General features: G+C 43.4%; 1 protein-coding gene across 1 annotated transcript in view; it reads left to right on the top strand.

Moving 5' to 3' along the window:
- Positions 1–15,581, top strand: part of LOC309555844 (complement C3-like) — a 362,933-nt gene that overhangs the window by 113,390 nt on the left and 233,962 nt on the right. Inside the window, exon 12 of the mRNA XM_082258010.1 lies at positions 14,407–14,604. Within this exon, the coding sequence (XP_082114136.1) occupies positions 14,407–14,604 (198 nt within the window). The remainder of the gene's footprint in view (positions 1–14,406; positions 14,605–15,581) is intronic.

Raw genomic sequence — 15,581 nt, forward strand, 5'->3', positions numbered from 1 at the left:
ATGCAGTGGCCATGAAATCCATCCTTCTTTTGCACCATGCGACTTACCTGCCGTTGCTGCACACGCAAACTGTTTTTAAATGCCGTGCCCACGTATACAAAAAATGCAGAAAGCTTGCCAGAGCAGGAACTGCAGGTTAGTCGCATGGTGCAAAAGCAGGATGGATTTCAAGGCCACTGAATTTAAAAAAAATGCTGCATGCACCTTTTTTCTGCGGAAAATGAGGGCATAGCAGCCCGTTCAAATCAATGGGCTGCTATGTCTGTGCAAATGTGAACCGCCAACCCGCATACATGTGAACCGCCAACCCGCATACATGTGAACCACCAACCCGCATACATGTGAACCAGGCCTAAAGCAATAGTAAAGTCATTTTATAAACAACACCTCCTTCAGGTTTAACCACTTCTTGACCACAAGGATTTGCCCTCTTAATGACCAGGCCATCGGATCGGAGCCGAGCGCCAGGACCAGTTATCACCAGTTAGGCCAGACACTGCTTGATGACCTATTTTAGGCCTGGTTCACAGAGTCTGTACTGACTGACTATATAATAATGTGCATAAGTGAACCAAAGCCCCTAAATTCAGCAATGAAATTGAAGTGAGGTGGAAATTTAATAATTTAAATTTAATAATAGAATACCGTGATAATACCGTATACCGTGGCAAAACCTTAATCAATTAATCGCAGCATGAAAATCTGATACCGTCACAAGCCTAGTAGTGATTTTAACTCATCCTCCAAAGGATGTTTTTAAAAGGAGAGCCCTTTTGCATGGGATTCAAGAACTGGCAGAACAACTAGTGATAGTTCCCGTGCTAGAAGACCAGCTTTACCAAGGCTTTTACTCCCACGTGTTCATGGTACCCAAGCCACAGGAAAATACCACCTTATATTAAACCTCAGAAACTTAAACAAGTTCCTAGAGTACAAGAAGTTTTCAATGGAAGGTATTTATACAGTCCGCAAAAATCTGTTGAAAAATGTGTTTATGACTACCCTGGATCTCAGGGATGCCTACCTGCATGGTTCAATTCATCCAGAACACCAGGCCTTTCTGAGATTTTCGGTGGTCACCAAGGAGGGGACTGCACACTGGCAGTTCAGGGCACTCCCCTTTGGTCTAGCAGCCAGTCCAAGGATTTTTACTAAAATCCTGGCAGAGGCGGTGGCATATCTTCATCTCGAGGGAATAGCCTTGATTCCTTACCTGGAAGATCTACTGATTTTTGGTCCATCAGTGGACCAAGTGAGATCCAACAATCAGAGGGTATTGACAGTTCTGCAGATGCTAGGCTGGTTGATCAGCGTGGAAAAGTCTTCCCTGGAGCCTGCCCAGGTTCAGACCAATTTAGGGTAACGGATAGATTCACGGGTACAAAGTCTTCTCCTTCCAAGGGAAAAGGTGGAGAAGGTAGTCTCTTCAGCAAGAGCGTTGATGGTCGCTTCTTCATGCTCCAGGAGAGAGATCCTGAGAGTTCTGGGGCTCATGTCAGCCAGCATCCCAGCTGTAGCTTGGGCGCAGTTACACTCAAGAGACCTTCAATTCTTCCATCTCTCCTCCTGGGACAAAAAGGTTGAGTCCCTGGACGAAAAAGTAATCCTCAACCCTCAGGTAAAAACCTCCCTGGAGTGGTGGTCAATTCCAAGCAATCTGGAAAAGGGCAGACCTTGGGGTCAGTGTAGCCCTCTGAAGGTCACCACAGATGCAAGCACCTCAGGGCATCTGGTAGCACAGTCTTCCTCCAACTTCAGAGAACTCAGAGCAGCGGGCGAAGCCCTAAAAGACTTTGAGAGTTCAATTTCAGGCATGGAAATTCAGGTCTGTTCCGACAATGCTACAACAGTAGCTTACCTGAATCTCCAAGGGGGTACCAGGTCAAGACCCCTGTTGGTACTAGCCCAGGAAATCCTAGGCTGGGCCGAAGAGAGAGTGATCTCCCTGTCAGCCATTCATATAAAAGGGGAAAGCAACTGGGAAGCAGATTTCCTCGGTTGCCATGCAATAAGACAAGGAGAATGGGAGCTAAATCCCAAAGTGTTTCAGACACTAGTCCAAAAATTTGGCTGCCCAGAAGTAGACCTATTTTCCAGCCTACAAACAGAAAGGTAAGGAGATTATTTTCCCTTCCGCGGGAAAGAGGGGCTTTGGGCCTGGATGCTCAGGCCCAGATAAAGCAGTTTAAGTTAGCCTATGCCTTTCCCCCTCTAACTCTTATACCTCGAGTTTTACAGAAGCTCAGTCATTCCCTGGGCCTTCGCCTCCTCCTCATTGCGCCTTGGTAGCAAAGGAGGGCATGGTTTGCAACCCTGAAATTGTTATCGGTAGCACCTCCTTGGAAGCTTCCAGGGACCAGTTTGGCACCCCAGGCCAGAATTCTTCCAGTTGACGGCCTGGATAGTGAGCGCCAGATCCTTAGATTAACTGCTTGCCGACCGCCTCACGACTATTTACTGCAGCGGTCAGCTACGTCACTAGCCTGTGAGGGTCTAGGGAGTGAGCGCGTGCCGCCGGAGGCGCGCTCCCGCTCCTGCACGGTCACGGACCCCCCCCCACGCGTGTGCCCAGCGGACCCGATGTCCGCCGGTCACTCGCGATCGTCCATTAGAGCGGGAGAAAGGCAGGCGGCTAATGTAAACAAGCCGCCTGTCATTCTCCCCTGTGTATGAATGGTGATCAAACGGTTCTACTATGTAGGACTGTTGATCACTGTTCCTACACCTCAAGCCACAGCCAATCACAGTTAGAATCACACCCCTAGGGACACACATAACCCCTCCCTCTCAAAAAAAGTTAACCCCTTCACTGCCAGTGTCATTTTACAGTAACAGTGCATATGTATAGCACTGATTACTGTAGTAATGTCAATGGTAACCCCAAAAGTGTCAAAAATGTCAGTCAAGGGTCCGATCTGTCCGCCGCAATGTCGCAAAAAAAATCGCAGATCGCCGCCATTACGCGTTAAAAAAAAAACAACAAAAATGACAAAAATCTATCCCTTAGTTAGTAAACGCGATTACTTTTGCGCAAACCAATCAAAATACGCTTTTTGCGTTTTTTTTTTACCAAACATATGTAGCATAAAACAAATTGGCCTAAAATGTTAAAAAATTTTGATTTTTACATTTTTTTGGGGGGAATTTCATATAAAAAAATTTGAAAAATATTGTTATTTTTGCAAAATTGACGCTCTTTTTTTTGTTTATAGCACAAAAAGTAAAAATCGCACAGGTGATCAAATACCACCAAAAGAAAGCTCTGTTTGTGGGAAAAAAAGGACGTCAAATTCGTTTAGGTACAGCGTCGCACGACCGCACAATTGTCCGTTAAAATTATATTTTGATCTTCCCATATAGGATTATTCTCAGGCCAGACCCTTTATATCTGCCCAAGGTAGCATCTTCCTTTCACAGGAAGCAGGAAATAGTTTTACCATCCTTTTATGATAATCCTAGAAATGAAAAAGAAATAAAATTGCATTGTTTAGATGTGAGGAGATGCCTCCTCACTTATTTACAGAGGACCAGGAGGTTTAGGAGATCTAATCACCTTTTGATCCTCTACTCTGGACCAAGAAAAGGACTGCAGATGTCAAAACCTTCAGTCTCTAGCTGGATGAGGCAAGCCATTACCATGTCTTATGAGGTTTCAGGTGTTCCTGCACCAGCAAAGCTGAAAGCACACTCAGCAAGAGCACTGGCAACATCCTGGGCTGAAAAAGCTGAAGCTTCCTGGGAACAGATGCGCATTGCAGCCACCTGGTCCAGCCATGACCCCTTTCTGATGCACTACCGAGTGGAGGTGCTGTCTCAGCAAGACCTAGCCTTTGGCTGAAAGGTACTACAGGCAGTGGTCCCACCCTAAGGTAGGCATGTGGTTACTTTATTATCCTCTCACGTGTTTGCCATCCTGGAAGGTGAGAGGAGAAAACCGTCCATTAGACTTACCGGTAACAGTGTTTCTACGAACCTTCCAGGACGGCAGGCCTACTTCCCGCCCTGTTAAAAGGGTGAGGAAAGAATGTATACTATAAGTGGTAAGTACCTAAGTGATTGTACATCCCTTGTGAATCGGTTGGAGAACTACTTTTTACAACTGAGGGATAATGGGAAGGGTGGGGCCTTTTAACAGCTGATTGTGCTTCCTGTAGGGAGGAGCCTCCCATCTCTCACGTCCTGGAAGGTTCGTAGAAACACCATTACCGGTAAGTCTAATGGACAGTTTTCTCTAAATAATCCCCTTTCCGATTGTTTAGTGCAACCGGAAAAAAAAACCCAGAAGGAAAGGTAAGTGCTACTATTAGTCCTGTGTCATGCCAACAGTAAAGCATCCTGAGACCATTTATGTGTGGGGATGCTTCTCAGCCAAGGAAGTGGGCTTACTCATAATTTTGCCTAAGAACACAGCTATGATTAAAGAATGGTCCAAAAACATCCTCCGAGAGCAACTTCTCCCAACCATCCAAGAACAGTTTGATGGCGAACAATGCCTTTTCCACCATGATGGATCACCTTGCCATGAGTGGCTTGGGAACAAAACATGGACATTTTAGGTCCATGGCCAGGAAACTCCCCAGACCTTAACCCCAGTGCGAACTTTTGGTCAATCCTCAAGAGGCGGGTGAACAAAAAAAAAAAAAACTTCTTCTTAACTACTAAGCATTGATTATGCAAGAATGGGCTGCCATCAGTCAGGATGTGGCCCAGAAGTTGATTGACAGCATGCCAAGGCAAATTGCAGAGGTTTTGTAAAAGAAGGGTCAACACTGCAAATATTTGCTAATTTTATAAAGTTAATGTAATCGTCAATAAAAGCCTTTGACACTTATGAAATGCTGGTGTAGCACCCTACAGGTAGGTGCTAGGTAAATGTATAGTGGGCCTTGTCTGCCTAACAGCAGGGCCATGTTTTCTTTTGGTCAGGGTCTCATGGCTTCCAGGTGTGCCTGCTGAAGGGGGAGTCTCCCCACTGGTTCCTGTGAGAGGTTTCTCATAGGGCAGTGGAGGAAATCCAATCAGGGGACACATTCAGGCTTGTAACTACCCTAGAAGGCAGATTATGCCGCAAGGGATTCTGGGAGTGGGTAAAAGTAGGAAGGAAGTGCGTAGCGCGGCGTCTTTGGTGGGAGCAGAGTCTCAGGAGGGAGAGAACGGCTGTCTCTCCTCCTGTCTGAGGAAGCAGATGTCTCGGGGTGTCGCCTGAGAATCCACAGAGTGCTGAGTTGAGCTGAGGGGATCCAGTGTGCTGAGAACCAGTGGAGAGCGAGAGGGGTCCAGTCCCAGGAAAGCTTACACAGGTCGTGAGTACTGAGGATTGCCCCTGGGGGTCTGCCTGAAGTGTTAGAGGAGACCACTCCGGAAGAGGTTCTGGGATCTAGCATCAGCTAGCTGTATAAGGGGTACCTAGGTTGAGGATCCTGAAGTGACAGAGGGGGTACATAGTCAGTGGACCCTGAAGAGTTAACAGTTAAAGGGGGCACCTGGAGTTTGGGCCCTGAATTGTACAGAGTATCAGTTGGGAGGTGCAGCCATACAGGATTTCACCACAGTCTACCTCAAGCCAGCGCAAGGCTGGAGGGAGTAGTCAGTGACTCTGCAGTGCAAACAGTGTCAAAAGCTCTTTATTCTTCAGTCCTCGATCTTCTGGACTCAAAGTCGGGGATCTAGCACTTCCTTCAAGTTACAGTGTGTTACCAAGCGTCAGTGAGCGCTGGCTAGCGTCGGCTGGCGTCAAGGCAGCGTTAACAGATATTTTCTGTCTCAAGTTGTATTTAGTTGAGCCTAAAGGAGTATCCCACTCATTCCCTTCTCCCATCCCCTTAAATACAATAAAACCACAAAACCAAGATGCCGGAGTTGTCAATGTCTCAGTTCTTTCACCCAGGGTCACAGCTCACATGGGCTGGAGAGGTAACCGGTAACAATGGCAGACCCACTTCAGGCCCAATGCCTGGAAAACCTGCTACACTTGTAATTATACTTCAGTATACCATAGTAACATCTGACAAAAACATCTAAAAACACTGAAGCAGCAAACTTTGTGAGAATTATTATTTGCGAAATTCCCAAAACATTTGGCCAGGGCTGTAGGCTGCCTCAAATCCTTCTGTCTTTTCGTGTAATCCCAGACAGACTCATAAGGTTGAGATCAGGGTTTTGTGGGGGCCAAACCATCACTTTCAGGACTTCTTGTTCTTCTTTACACTGAAGATAGGTCCTAATGACATTGGCTGTATGTTTGGGGTAGTTGTCCTGCTGCAGAATAAATTTGGAGCCAACCACATGCCTCCTTGATGGTATGGCATGATGGATAAGTATCTCTAACTCAATTTGCAGGAATGCAACTCCAAACTTGCAAGGAATCTTGCAAGGAACCTCCACCATGTTTCATTGTTGCCTGCAGACACTCATCATTTTACCGCTCTCCAGCCCTGCGACAAACTATTTGAACTTTCGATTCATCAGTCCAGAGCACCTGCTGCCATTTTTCTGCACCCCAGTTCCTACATTTTCATGCATAGTTGAGTTGTTTAGCTTTGTTTCCAAGGCAGATGTATGGCTTTTTGGCCGCAATTCTTTCCCTTCAGGCTAGACTTCTCTGGATGGTAGATTGGTGTACCTGGATCTCACTGATTTCCACAAGTTCTTTGCTGGGCACTGCGGGACATCTTCTGATGTCAAAGGGAAGTAAGCATGATGTGTCTTTAATTTGCTGCATTAGGTTTCCTTTGCCAACCACTGGGTCTACAATCCTCAACATTGCCCATTTCTTTTTGCTTCTTTAAAAGAGCACATCTTGAAACCCCAGTCTGCTTTGAAATCTTTGCCTGGGAAAGGCTAGCTGATGCTGTATAACTACCTTGTGTCTTGTTGCTGTGCTCTGTCTTGCCATGGTGTTTGACCTGTGACATGACCTCACCTTAGTAGCAGAGTTTGTTCCTCGCTTAGTATTAGGCCTCCTACACAGCTGTGTCTGTTTCAGTTAGTGACTATGTTTCAACCCACATATGAAATTCATGATCGTTAGCACCTGCTTGGTATAACTGGTTAATCATACATTTGACTCTAATCCTACAAAATCTCTGACTTTGTGCAAGTGTACAAAGTGTAGGAACTGATGCTGGTTTGAAGCCAAAATGTAGTCATACCAAATATTGATGGGATTTAGATTTTTATTCTGTTCGCTCACTTTTGCACTTTGTAAATAGGTAAAAAATAAACAATTAAATGTATATTTTTGAAAGCATTCTTACTTTACAGCATCTCTTCACACCCACTGTACCTAAAACATTTGCACAGTAATATATACCCAGAGTTCTTTGTGGGGCCTGATCGCCTGGAGTTAGGTCCTCTTTTCAAGGCTGATCTACAACCTCTTAAGGAATTTTCTCCAGATCCCTGCAAAAGCCCATAACCTGTTTTCGTCCAATGTTCCCTCTGGGGACCCTCTCTCCTTAAAATTTGTCCCAGTGTTTTTTTGTTGATCATATCACATTGTTGATCCATTTTTCCTTATCAGGTGATTATGTTGTTTCCCCTGTTTTGTTGTTTTTTGGTTCAAAGCTTCTTGTTGGTATATTCTTAGTGACCATTTGGGTTAAGTCATAGCCCTTGGTAGTGATCTCCTCTCTCTCTTAAGCTGGCCATACACTAGCCGAAAAATCGTTCAAACTAATTTTTGAAAAAAAACTAAAAATCAGCTATGAGAGCAGACGATCGTGACATCATGTAATGAACGAATTTCTTTTTTTTTTTTTTAACACAAAAAGGTGCTTTATTGAAGTAATTAAAATACAACAAAGAAAAATTTCAACATACATTCGTGGACATATATATTGTAATACAGGGTTATATAAGTAATTCCGGGGAGATATGAAAGAATAAAATACAGAGGCATAGTATTCACAATAGCCCCGTAACCCCTAAACCCAATACAGGCAAGCAATTTCAAACCTATCTTCAAAAAATAGTAAATTATTACATCCGTATCAGAAGAAAGAGATAGTCCAGGATGCAATATAAGTTATTGGGCATCGTAGATAGTAGACGTTGAATTATGGTTTTAGCTTCATCTCCCTGACGAGAGTAAGATAAGGCCTCGCCAGGTTGGTGAAGTGTAGGTGAAGAAGAAGAGACAAGAAAGAGAGACAGATAGACAGACATGAGAAGGGAGGGGCAGGGGAAGGGGGGGGGAGGGAAAAAAAAAAAAAAAGGGGGATGGTGTAAGGCCTTCAGAATGGGGGGATATTGAACAATAGGCACACCGAGTGCGCCTAAAGTGCTCAGGTACAATGGTCGAGTGGTCATCATCCAGTAAGCATCAAAGGGGGAGAGTTTCTTAATGCAATTACTTTACAAGGAGAATTTTAGTGCATGGTATTCCTGTGAAACAGTGAATAATTTCCAGTTAGCCCACAGCTTGTGAAATGGATCATTTCTTTCGTATTTCATAGCTACTGTCCTTTCCATTTCATAAAGTTGGTCAAGTTTCATGATCCAATCTCTAATTGAGGGAACATTGGAAGAGTTCCAGTGCAAGGGAATTAAACTTTTGGCACTGTTCAACATATGCCTAACCAAGGAGGACTTGTATTCTTTATATGAGAATGAATTTATATGGAGCAGAAATGTCAATGCGTCATGATCTAGTTGGTTCCCTGTTACATGCTTAATCCAATGGGAAATTGACATCCAGAAGGGCTTGATCTTAGGACAAGACCACCATATATGTAGAAAGTCGCCTTGGTCAGTATTGCAACGCCAACATCTGTCTGAGGCATTGGAGTACCATTTTTTAAGGGTCGCCGGTGTTCTATACCACTGAGTTCTGACTTTGAATGCATTCTCTTGCAACTTCGTACTAATTGAACACTTGTACGAGAAAACGCATGACTTCCTCCATTGAGTCTCAGAAATATTTTTTCCGAGCACTTTTTCCCATTTGCGTTTGTAGGGGTCAGAAAAGTTTCTAGTTGTGGCATTAAGCCATTTGTAGGCCAGTGAGGTATCTCCCCTTTGTGGGGTTTGGTGCAAGCAGTACCTCTCAAACTCAGTGGGTTCTCTAAAAAGAAGTGCTCTGGTCTTGTTGTTTTGGAGGAAGTCATGGATCTGCACGTAGTTCCAGTACGTCAGAGAGTGGTTTGGGGAACACTTTGTTTTTAGCGACTCAAAGCTCAGAATTTTACCATTATGGAAACAGTCGGCAACATATAGCGGTGTCAATTTACCATTAGTAATCCTCAACAGAGACTTATTCTGAAGTTCCGGTGGAAAGTCCGGGTTATTAAATAGGGATGTGAGTGGGCTAGGAGAGGATGACAAGTTATGTTTTGACATGCATTTACGGAAGAGATCAAGAGTAGGGTATATCAGGGGATGGGCTCTAACTTCTTTTGGGTAGGACAGATGGCTGGACCATAGTAGATGTTGAGAATGAAAACATGTCCAGTACTTTTCAATGTTTACCCAGTCCTTTATTTTATCGTGGCAATGCCAATCGATAATCCTCGTAAGGTGAGTGGCTATGTAGTACTTGTAGAAATTTGGTATACCCATCCCGCCTTCCTCTCTGCTTCGTTGTAGGTAGCCAAAATTGATTAGTGGGTGCTTATTCGCCTAAATAAATTTTCTTTGAATGTTAGTTAGTTTCCGGAAGAAGGAACTGGGCAGGTGGATCGGGAGAGCATGGAACAGATATAATAATCTATGCAAAACCGCCATCTTAATGATTGCAGCTCTCCCGAACCACGAAAACTTGCCTCTATCCCATCTCCTGAGATCATCAGTCAACTTTTTTAATAGCGGGGAGAAGTTAGCATCGAACAAATCTTTGGGGTCGGGTGTGAGCTTTATCCCTAGGTATTTCAAAGAGTGCTGCTCCCATTTACATGGACAGTTAGCCCTGGTGAGGTTAATCATGTTAGTGGGAAGTGTCAGGTTCATTGCTTCAGACTTAGAGTTGTTGATCTTGAAATTGGATAAGTATCTGAAATGATTGAATTGCAAATTAAGATTGGGTATGGAAATATGAGGTTGTGCGATGAAAAGGAGTAGGTCGTCCGCGTATGCAGCTATTTTGAATTCTTTTTGGGGTAATTTAATTCCTTGGATAGAGGCATCCATGTTAATGGAACGAATCAGGGGTTCGAGGGTTAGGATGAAAAGGAGAGGGGAAAGGGGGCAACCCTGTCTAGTACCATTTTTTAATTCTATTGGTTCAGAAAAGACCCCATTCACTTTTTCTTTGGCCTTAGGGGACGAGTAAAGAGCTCGAATCCAGGCCATTGCATTATCTCTGAGGCCCAGGTGTTCGCATGTGGCGAAGAGATAATCCCAAGCAACGCGATCGAAAGCCTTCTCCGCGTCCGTAGACAGGAGAAGGCCCTCGAATCCAGCTCTGCGAGCTCCGTGTATCAGATTAATCGCTTTAATGACATTGTCTCTGGCCTCTCTACCAGGCATGAAGCCCACCTGGTCTGGTCCAATAATTTTTTCTAAAAGGGGTCTCAACCTGTCCGCCAGAATTTTGGCCAGGAGTTTTAAGTCGGTGTTAAGTAGCGAAATGGGTCTATAATTGGCGCAAGAGGTATCATCTTTGTCCGGTTTAGGGATCACGGTTATGTGGGCCAGTAAAAATTCGTTAGAGGGCGTGTGATTATTCTTAATAGAGTTTAGGGCATTAGCTAGAGAGGGGGCCAGAAGATCAGCAAATATCTTATAGTATTGAGAAGTGAAGCCATCTGGGCCTGGACTCTTCTCGGGTTTTAGGGATTTAATTGCCATTATAATTTCATCTACCGTAATCTCCTTCTCTAGGTTATTAAGGCTTTCCTGATCTAGTGTTGGCAGGCCACTTCCTATTAGGTAGTCTTTGATGGCTTGTGATCTGTGGGTTGTAACATTTGCAGGTTTATTTTGAGCAGGAATATTATATAAATTAGCATAAAATTCTCCAAAAGTGTTTGCTATGTCTTTAGAATCTTGTAGAAGGTGACCATGAGTATTCTTAATACCATAAATGTTGTTGGCATATTGTGTCTCTTTAAGTGCCCTGGCTAGGATTTTCCCTGATTTGTCGCCTTGCTCATAGTATAGGGACTTTTTGAAGAATAGGATACGCTTTGTGTTGGTATCCAGTAACTCTCTTAGTTCTTTCCTCGCGTGAAGAAGTTCTTCTTCCGCTTGTTGTGCCAAAGATTGCTTATGTTTAGTCTCAAGGTTTTTAATTTTAGTTATCAACTTGGTCTTAATGTCCTCCCTTTCTTTTTTCCTTTGTGCGCCAATGCGGATCAGCTCTCCTCTGGACACTGCTTTATGTGCCTCCCAGACAGTCAGGGGAGGGGTCTCCTCTGAGGTGTTTTCTGTGAAATAATTTTTCAAAAGTAATTGAATATGGTTTTGGGTGGGAGTGTCTAGTAGCAGAGAAGGATTCAGACGCCAAGAGCGATCGCATTTCCGCCTAGAGGAAATCTGCATGTGTAGGGAAACAGGTGCATGGTCAGCGACAGAGATGACTCCTATCTCCGATCTCGTCGCCTCTGCAAGATCTCTTTGTGTGATAAAAATCTTATCAATCCTTGTGTATCTTTTGTGCGGTGCAGAATAATAAGTATAATCTTTTGCGGAGGGCTGAAGCTTTCTCCATACATCTATGAGGGTGACAGATTGTAACAGGAGTTTTATTTTTCTAAGGATGGTATATGAAACACTAGATTTACCCGAGGAGGTGTCAATCAGGGGGTTAAGGGGTATGTTAAAGTCCTCACCCAGGATCACACAACCCCGAGCAAAGCTTTTAAGCTCCGTGATCAATTGGGCAAAAAAAGGTCAAATGCGCTTTATTTGGGAAATACAAGTTCACTAAAGTTATCGGTTTGTTGTTCAGTGTACCCGCAAGAAAAATGTACCTCCCGTTTGGATCTGCCAGATGCTTTTCATAAACAAAAGGTGTGTCCTTATGCAGGAGGATTGCTACCCCTTTTGTTTTAGCAAGTTCGTTGGTTGCATAATAAGCTGTGGGGAAATACCTATTAGTCATTTGTGGGTGTTCTGTTCCTTTAAAGTGCGTTTCCTGGAGGTAAACTATCTGCGGTCTGCTTTTTTTAAGTTCGCCTAAGATTTTCCGCCTTTGCTCTGGCGTATTGAGACCATTCACGTTGTGAGAAATCAAAAAAGGGTTCTTACCTAAATGTGAGTACACCATGATGTCCGTCAATGGGTCCCCTGAATCGGGAATCTGAACTTAGCGAGGCCTAGTGGTATGGGACGAATAAAAATCTGATTAAAACAAAGGTGGATTGGGGGAGAGGTAAGTATGGGGAAGTGGGAGTCACACGAGGGTAGAAAGAAAGTAAGAAAAGTAGAGATAAAGAGGAAAGACTCTAGGTGGTGCGATGTCAAACTGGACCCGCAGGGGTCCCGTTGAGATCGCTGTTATAAAGGATAAAATACAACAGTTCAATAATGTGAGAAAAACACTAACTATCCTGGTGAGGTCGTGGAAGACAGTTCAAGAGATTAATCAATCTAATATACGTATAAAATGTAAAGTGTTCAGTAAACGGACTGAAAACAATCCGTGTCTCCATAATGTGAAACGTAAGGAAAAAAAAAAAAACAACAATTATGGTAACAGAACTAGAAGGCAGCAGCATTTCTCTGGCGTTAACCACTCATAGTATGAGAATGCTATAACAGAGTAAACTTAGGACACTTATAGGAATTGTAGTTTCTCAACGCCCCATTTTGTCAATGCCCAGTATAATACACCCCTCAGGCACCATTGAGGTGGGGTACAGCCATATAAGACGTACAGTAAACATATGATTTCTACAACATAGCTGCATAGCCTGGTATGAAATACTCAAATATATCAGCTTTGAAAGAAAAAAAAAAAAAATGAAAAAAAAAAAAAGGACTTATGGCAGTCATTTTGTCCATCACCCCTGTCAAAAGGACCCAGGCCAAGAATCCTGTCAGGTGCTTGCTATTCTATAAGGTTGTATGAATAAAGGCCCTGAGCAGCCTCTGTCTTTGGATCTAATATCTGCCATTATCTCAAAGACAAGTATAGAGTCTACTTTCTTTAGTTGTAAAAGGGTAGTTGCCCGTTAAGTGACAGTGCATGGACAAATTCAAACGTATATTTAGGCTATCCGTTAGGTAACTTCACAGTGTCCGAAGACCCTTGGGGGAGTAAAAAGAACCAGGTTCAAACTCAGTGATGAAATACTGTATTGACTTCAGTTTCAGGGAAACTGATTGAGAAACAAACTTGTGAACGTCTGCTGCCCTCAAGTGGCCAAACCATGAAATGAAACAGTTGTATAACACGAAAGATCTCGGGCAAGCAATGTGAAAAATTCAAACAGGTCAGACATGGGCAGTCTGTATTAATATTAACTGTAAGGCATCTGTGGGTATTGAAAAAAAAGAAGGAAAACATTTCGTAGAGCATCTAGTAACCCATAGACGTAATCCGCAGTGAAGGAGAGATAAGAAAGAAAAAAGGTTTCTCAAGGACGATCTCTGGCTTTAGGATTTTTCGGTGTTTTGGGGGTTTTGGGTGAGGCCCCAAAAAGCGAATCCAGTTCAAGTGAGTAGATCAGCAAGCTAAATATGTTTACCTTAAAGCAGAACATCACCTCAAAGGGGAAGTTCCCCTTTATGCCCCCCTTCCCCTATCCTTCTTTTTAAATATGCTAACACACAAAACTTTTGGTCATGCAAAACAAAACCAGAGAAATTCCTTGCTCAACTTACCAGCCTGCAAACAACCAAACTATCCTGTCTAATGCATGTGTTTCCACTGTGGAGGCTTTCAAAATTTAGAGTTAGAACTTCAGAAAATATCGGGGTGCCTTGACGGGGCTTATACGTGTATTTTGCAAATTTGTGCAGACTAAACTCCTGTTTTCAATGCACCCTTGTTCATTTCAACCTAAATGAATAAGTTGATTTTATTAGACCATACCCCCACTTCTACTTTCTTACCATAGCTAAAATTACATTTCCCCTTGCCCCATCACTTCAACAGAGGGGCCCAGGGGGTGGGAGCAGAGGAGGGACTTTTTTCCATTTTTGGTGCGTAGGCGGATAAAATCAGTGCTGCTGTTCCACTGCACCTCGATGTGGGTTTGGTTGTGGGAGGGGTTGTTGGGGGCTCTGCTATGAAAAATGTATGGGGCCCCATGATTTCTAACAGCAGTCCTGGTGAGGGCAGTGCCCATTTGTTTGTACTTTTGGTCATGACCCATACACAAGCAAGAACACTTTTTTCCTCTCTTACATTCTTACTGCTCAATGAGCCTGCTGATGTTGCACATAAAATCTCCAAATGTGATTTTTTTCTTGTTTTCTTTTGTCACAGAATAGTATAAAATGATTTTAATTTTAAATCTGTAGGTGAAGACTGCTGAAAACAGCTTGCCAGATGACCAACAGGCTAGTGTAACCTTAAAAGCAAAGGCCTACCAAACGTCATATCGAAACTTTCTGCACATAAATGCTAATTCGGACGGAAAGAATGTTGCTGATATCTCTCTGTACATAAAAAGTCAAGATGAGCAAACCAGACGCAGAATTAAATACTTTACAATTTTGGTAAGTGTAATGCCTTAAATTAATAATATATCATCTTTTTTATTAAGAGACGATAATGAAACATTTTTTTAATTAATAGAATTGCAGTTAAAGCGCACCTGTCCCATGACAATGGACATTAAACATTTTCATATTCTTAACAAGCAGTTAAAGAGATTTAACATTTTCTGTTTAAAATATAATTAACTCATGTTGTGTATGCTACCGCCACTCTGTGAACCATTCACGTAATACAAGGCTTTCTGTGAATGAACAAGGGGAAAGAGGAGTGTGTAAATGACAGTACGGCTTCCTTGTTTTTGAAGTTGCAGTGCTGGAAGTATAGTGAAAGCTATACTATCTGGCATGAATAAGATTGTAAATAGTATAAAAACAGGAAAATTCTTGCAAAATCTCTTGTGACACCATTGTTCAACCTAATTTTGAGGATAGCAGTTGACTTTGGTTTGGAATTATTTAATGGGTAAACAATATGCCCAGTTTATCTCCTTGAGGAAAAAAAATGATGGTTAGCTAATATTAAAATTTGTTTCATCATAAAGTGATTGTAAAGTCTTGTTTTTTTTTTTTAAATAACAAACATGTTATACTTACCTACTTCGTGCAGTTGGTTTTGCACAGAGTGGCCCGGATCCTCCTCTTCTTGGGTCCCTCTTCGGCTCTCCTGGCCCCTCCCTCCTGTTGAGTGCCCCCACAGCAAGTAGCTTGCCATGGAGGCACCCGATCCGAGTCACAACTCCGTGTGTCCATTCAGACACGGAGTCATGACCTGACCCCCCCAGAGCCGTGACCCGGCCCCCTTCTTTCTCCTGATTGGCTGAATGATTTTGATTGACAGCAGCTGGAGCCAATCGTGCCATGCTGCTGTCTCAGCCAATGAGTTGGGGAGTCCCAGGGAGCTTAGACACGCCTGCAACATAGCTGGATAAAGATGGGCTCAGGTAAGTGTTAGGGGGCTGGGGGGGGGGGGGGGCTGC

This window comes from Pelophylax lessonae (genome assembly GCF_965119305.1).
Source record: "Pelophylax lessonae genome assembly, chromosome: 1".
Taxonomy (NCBI): Eukaryota; Metazoa; Chordata; class Amphibia; order Anura; family Ranidae; genus Pelophylax; species Pelophylax lessonae.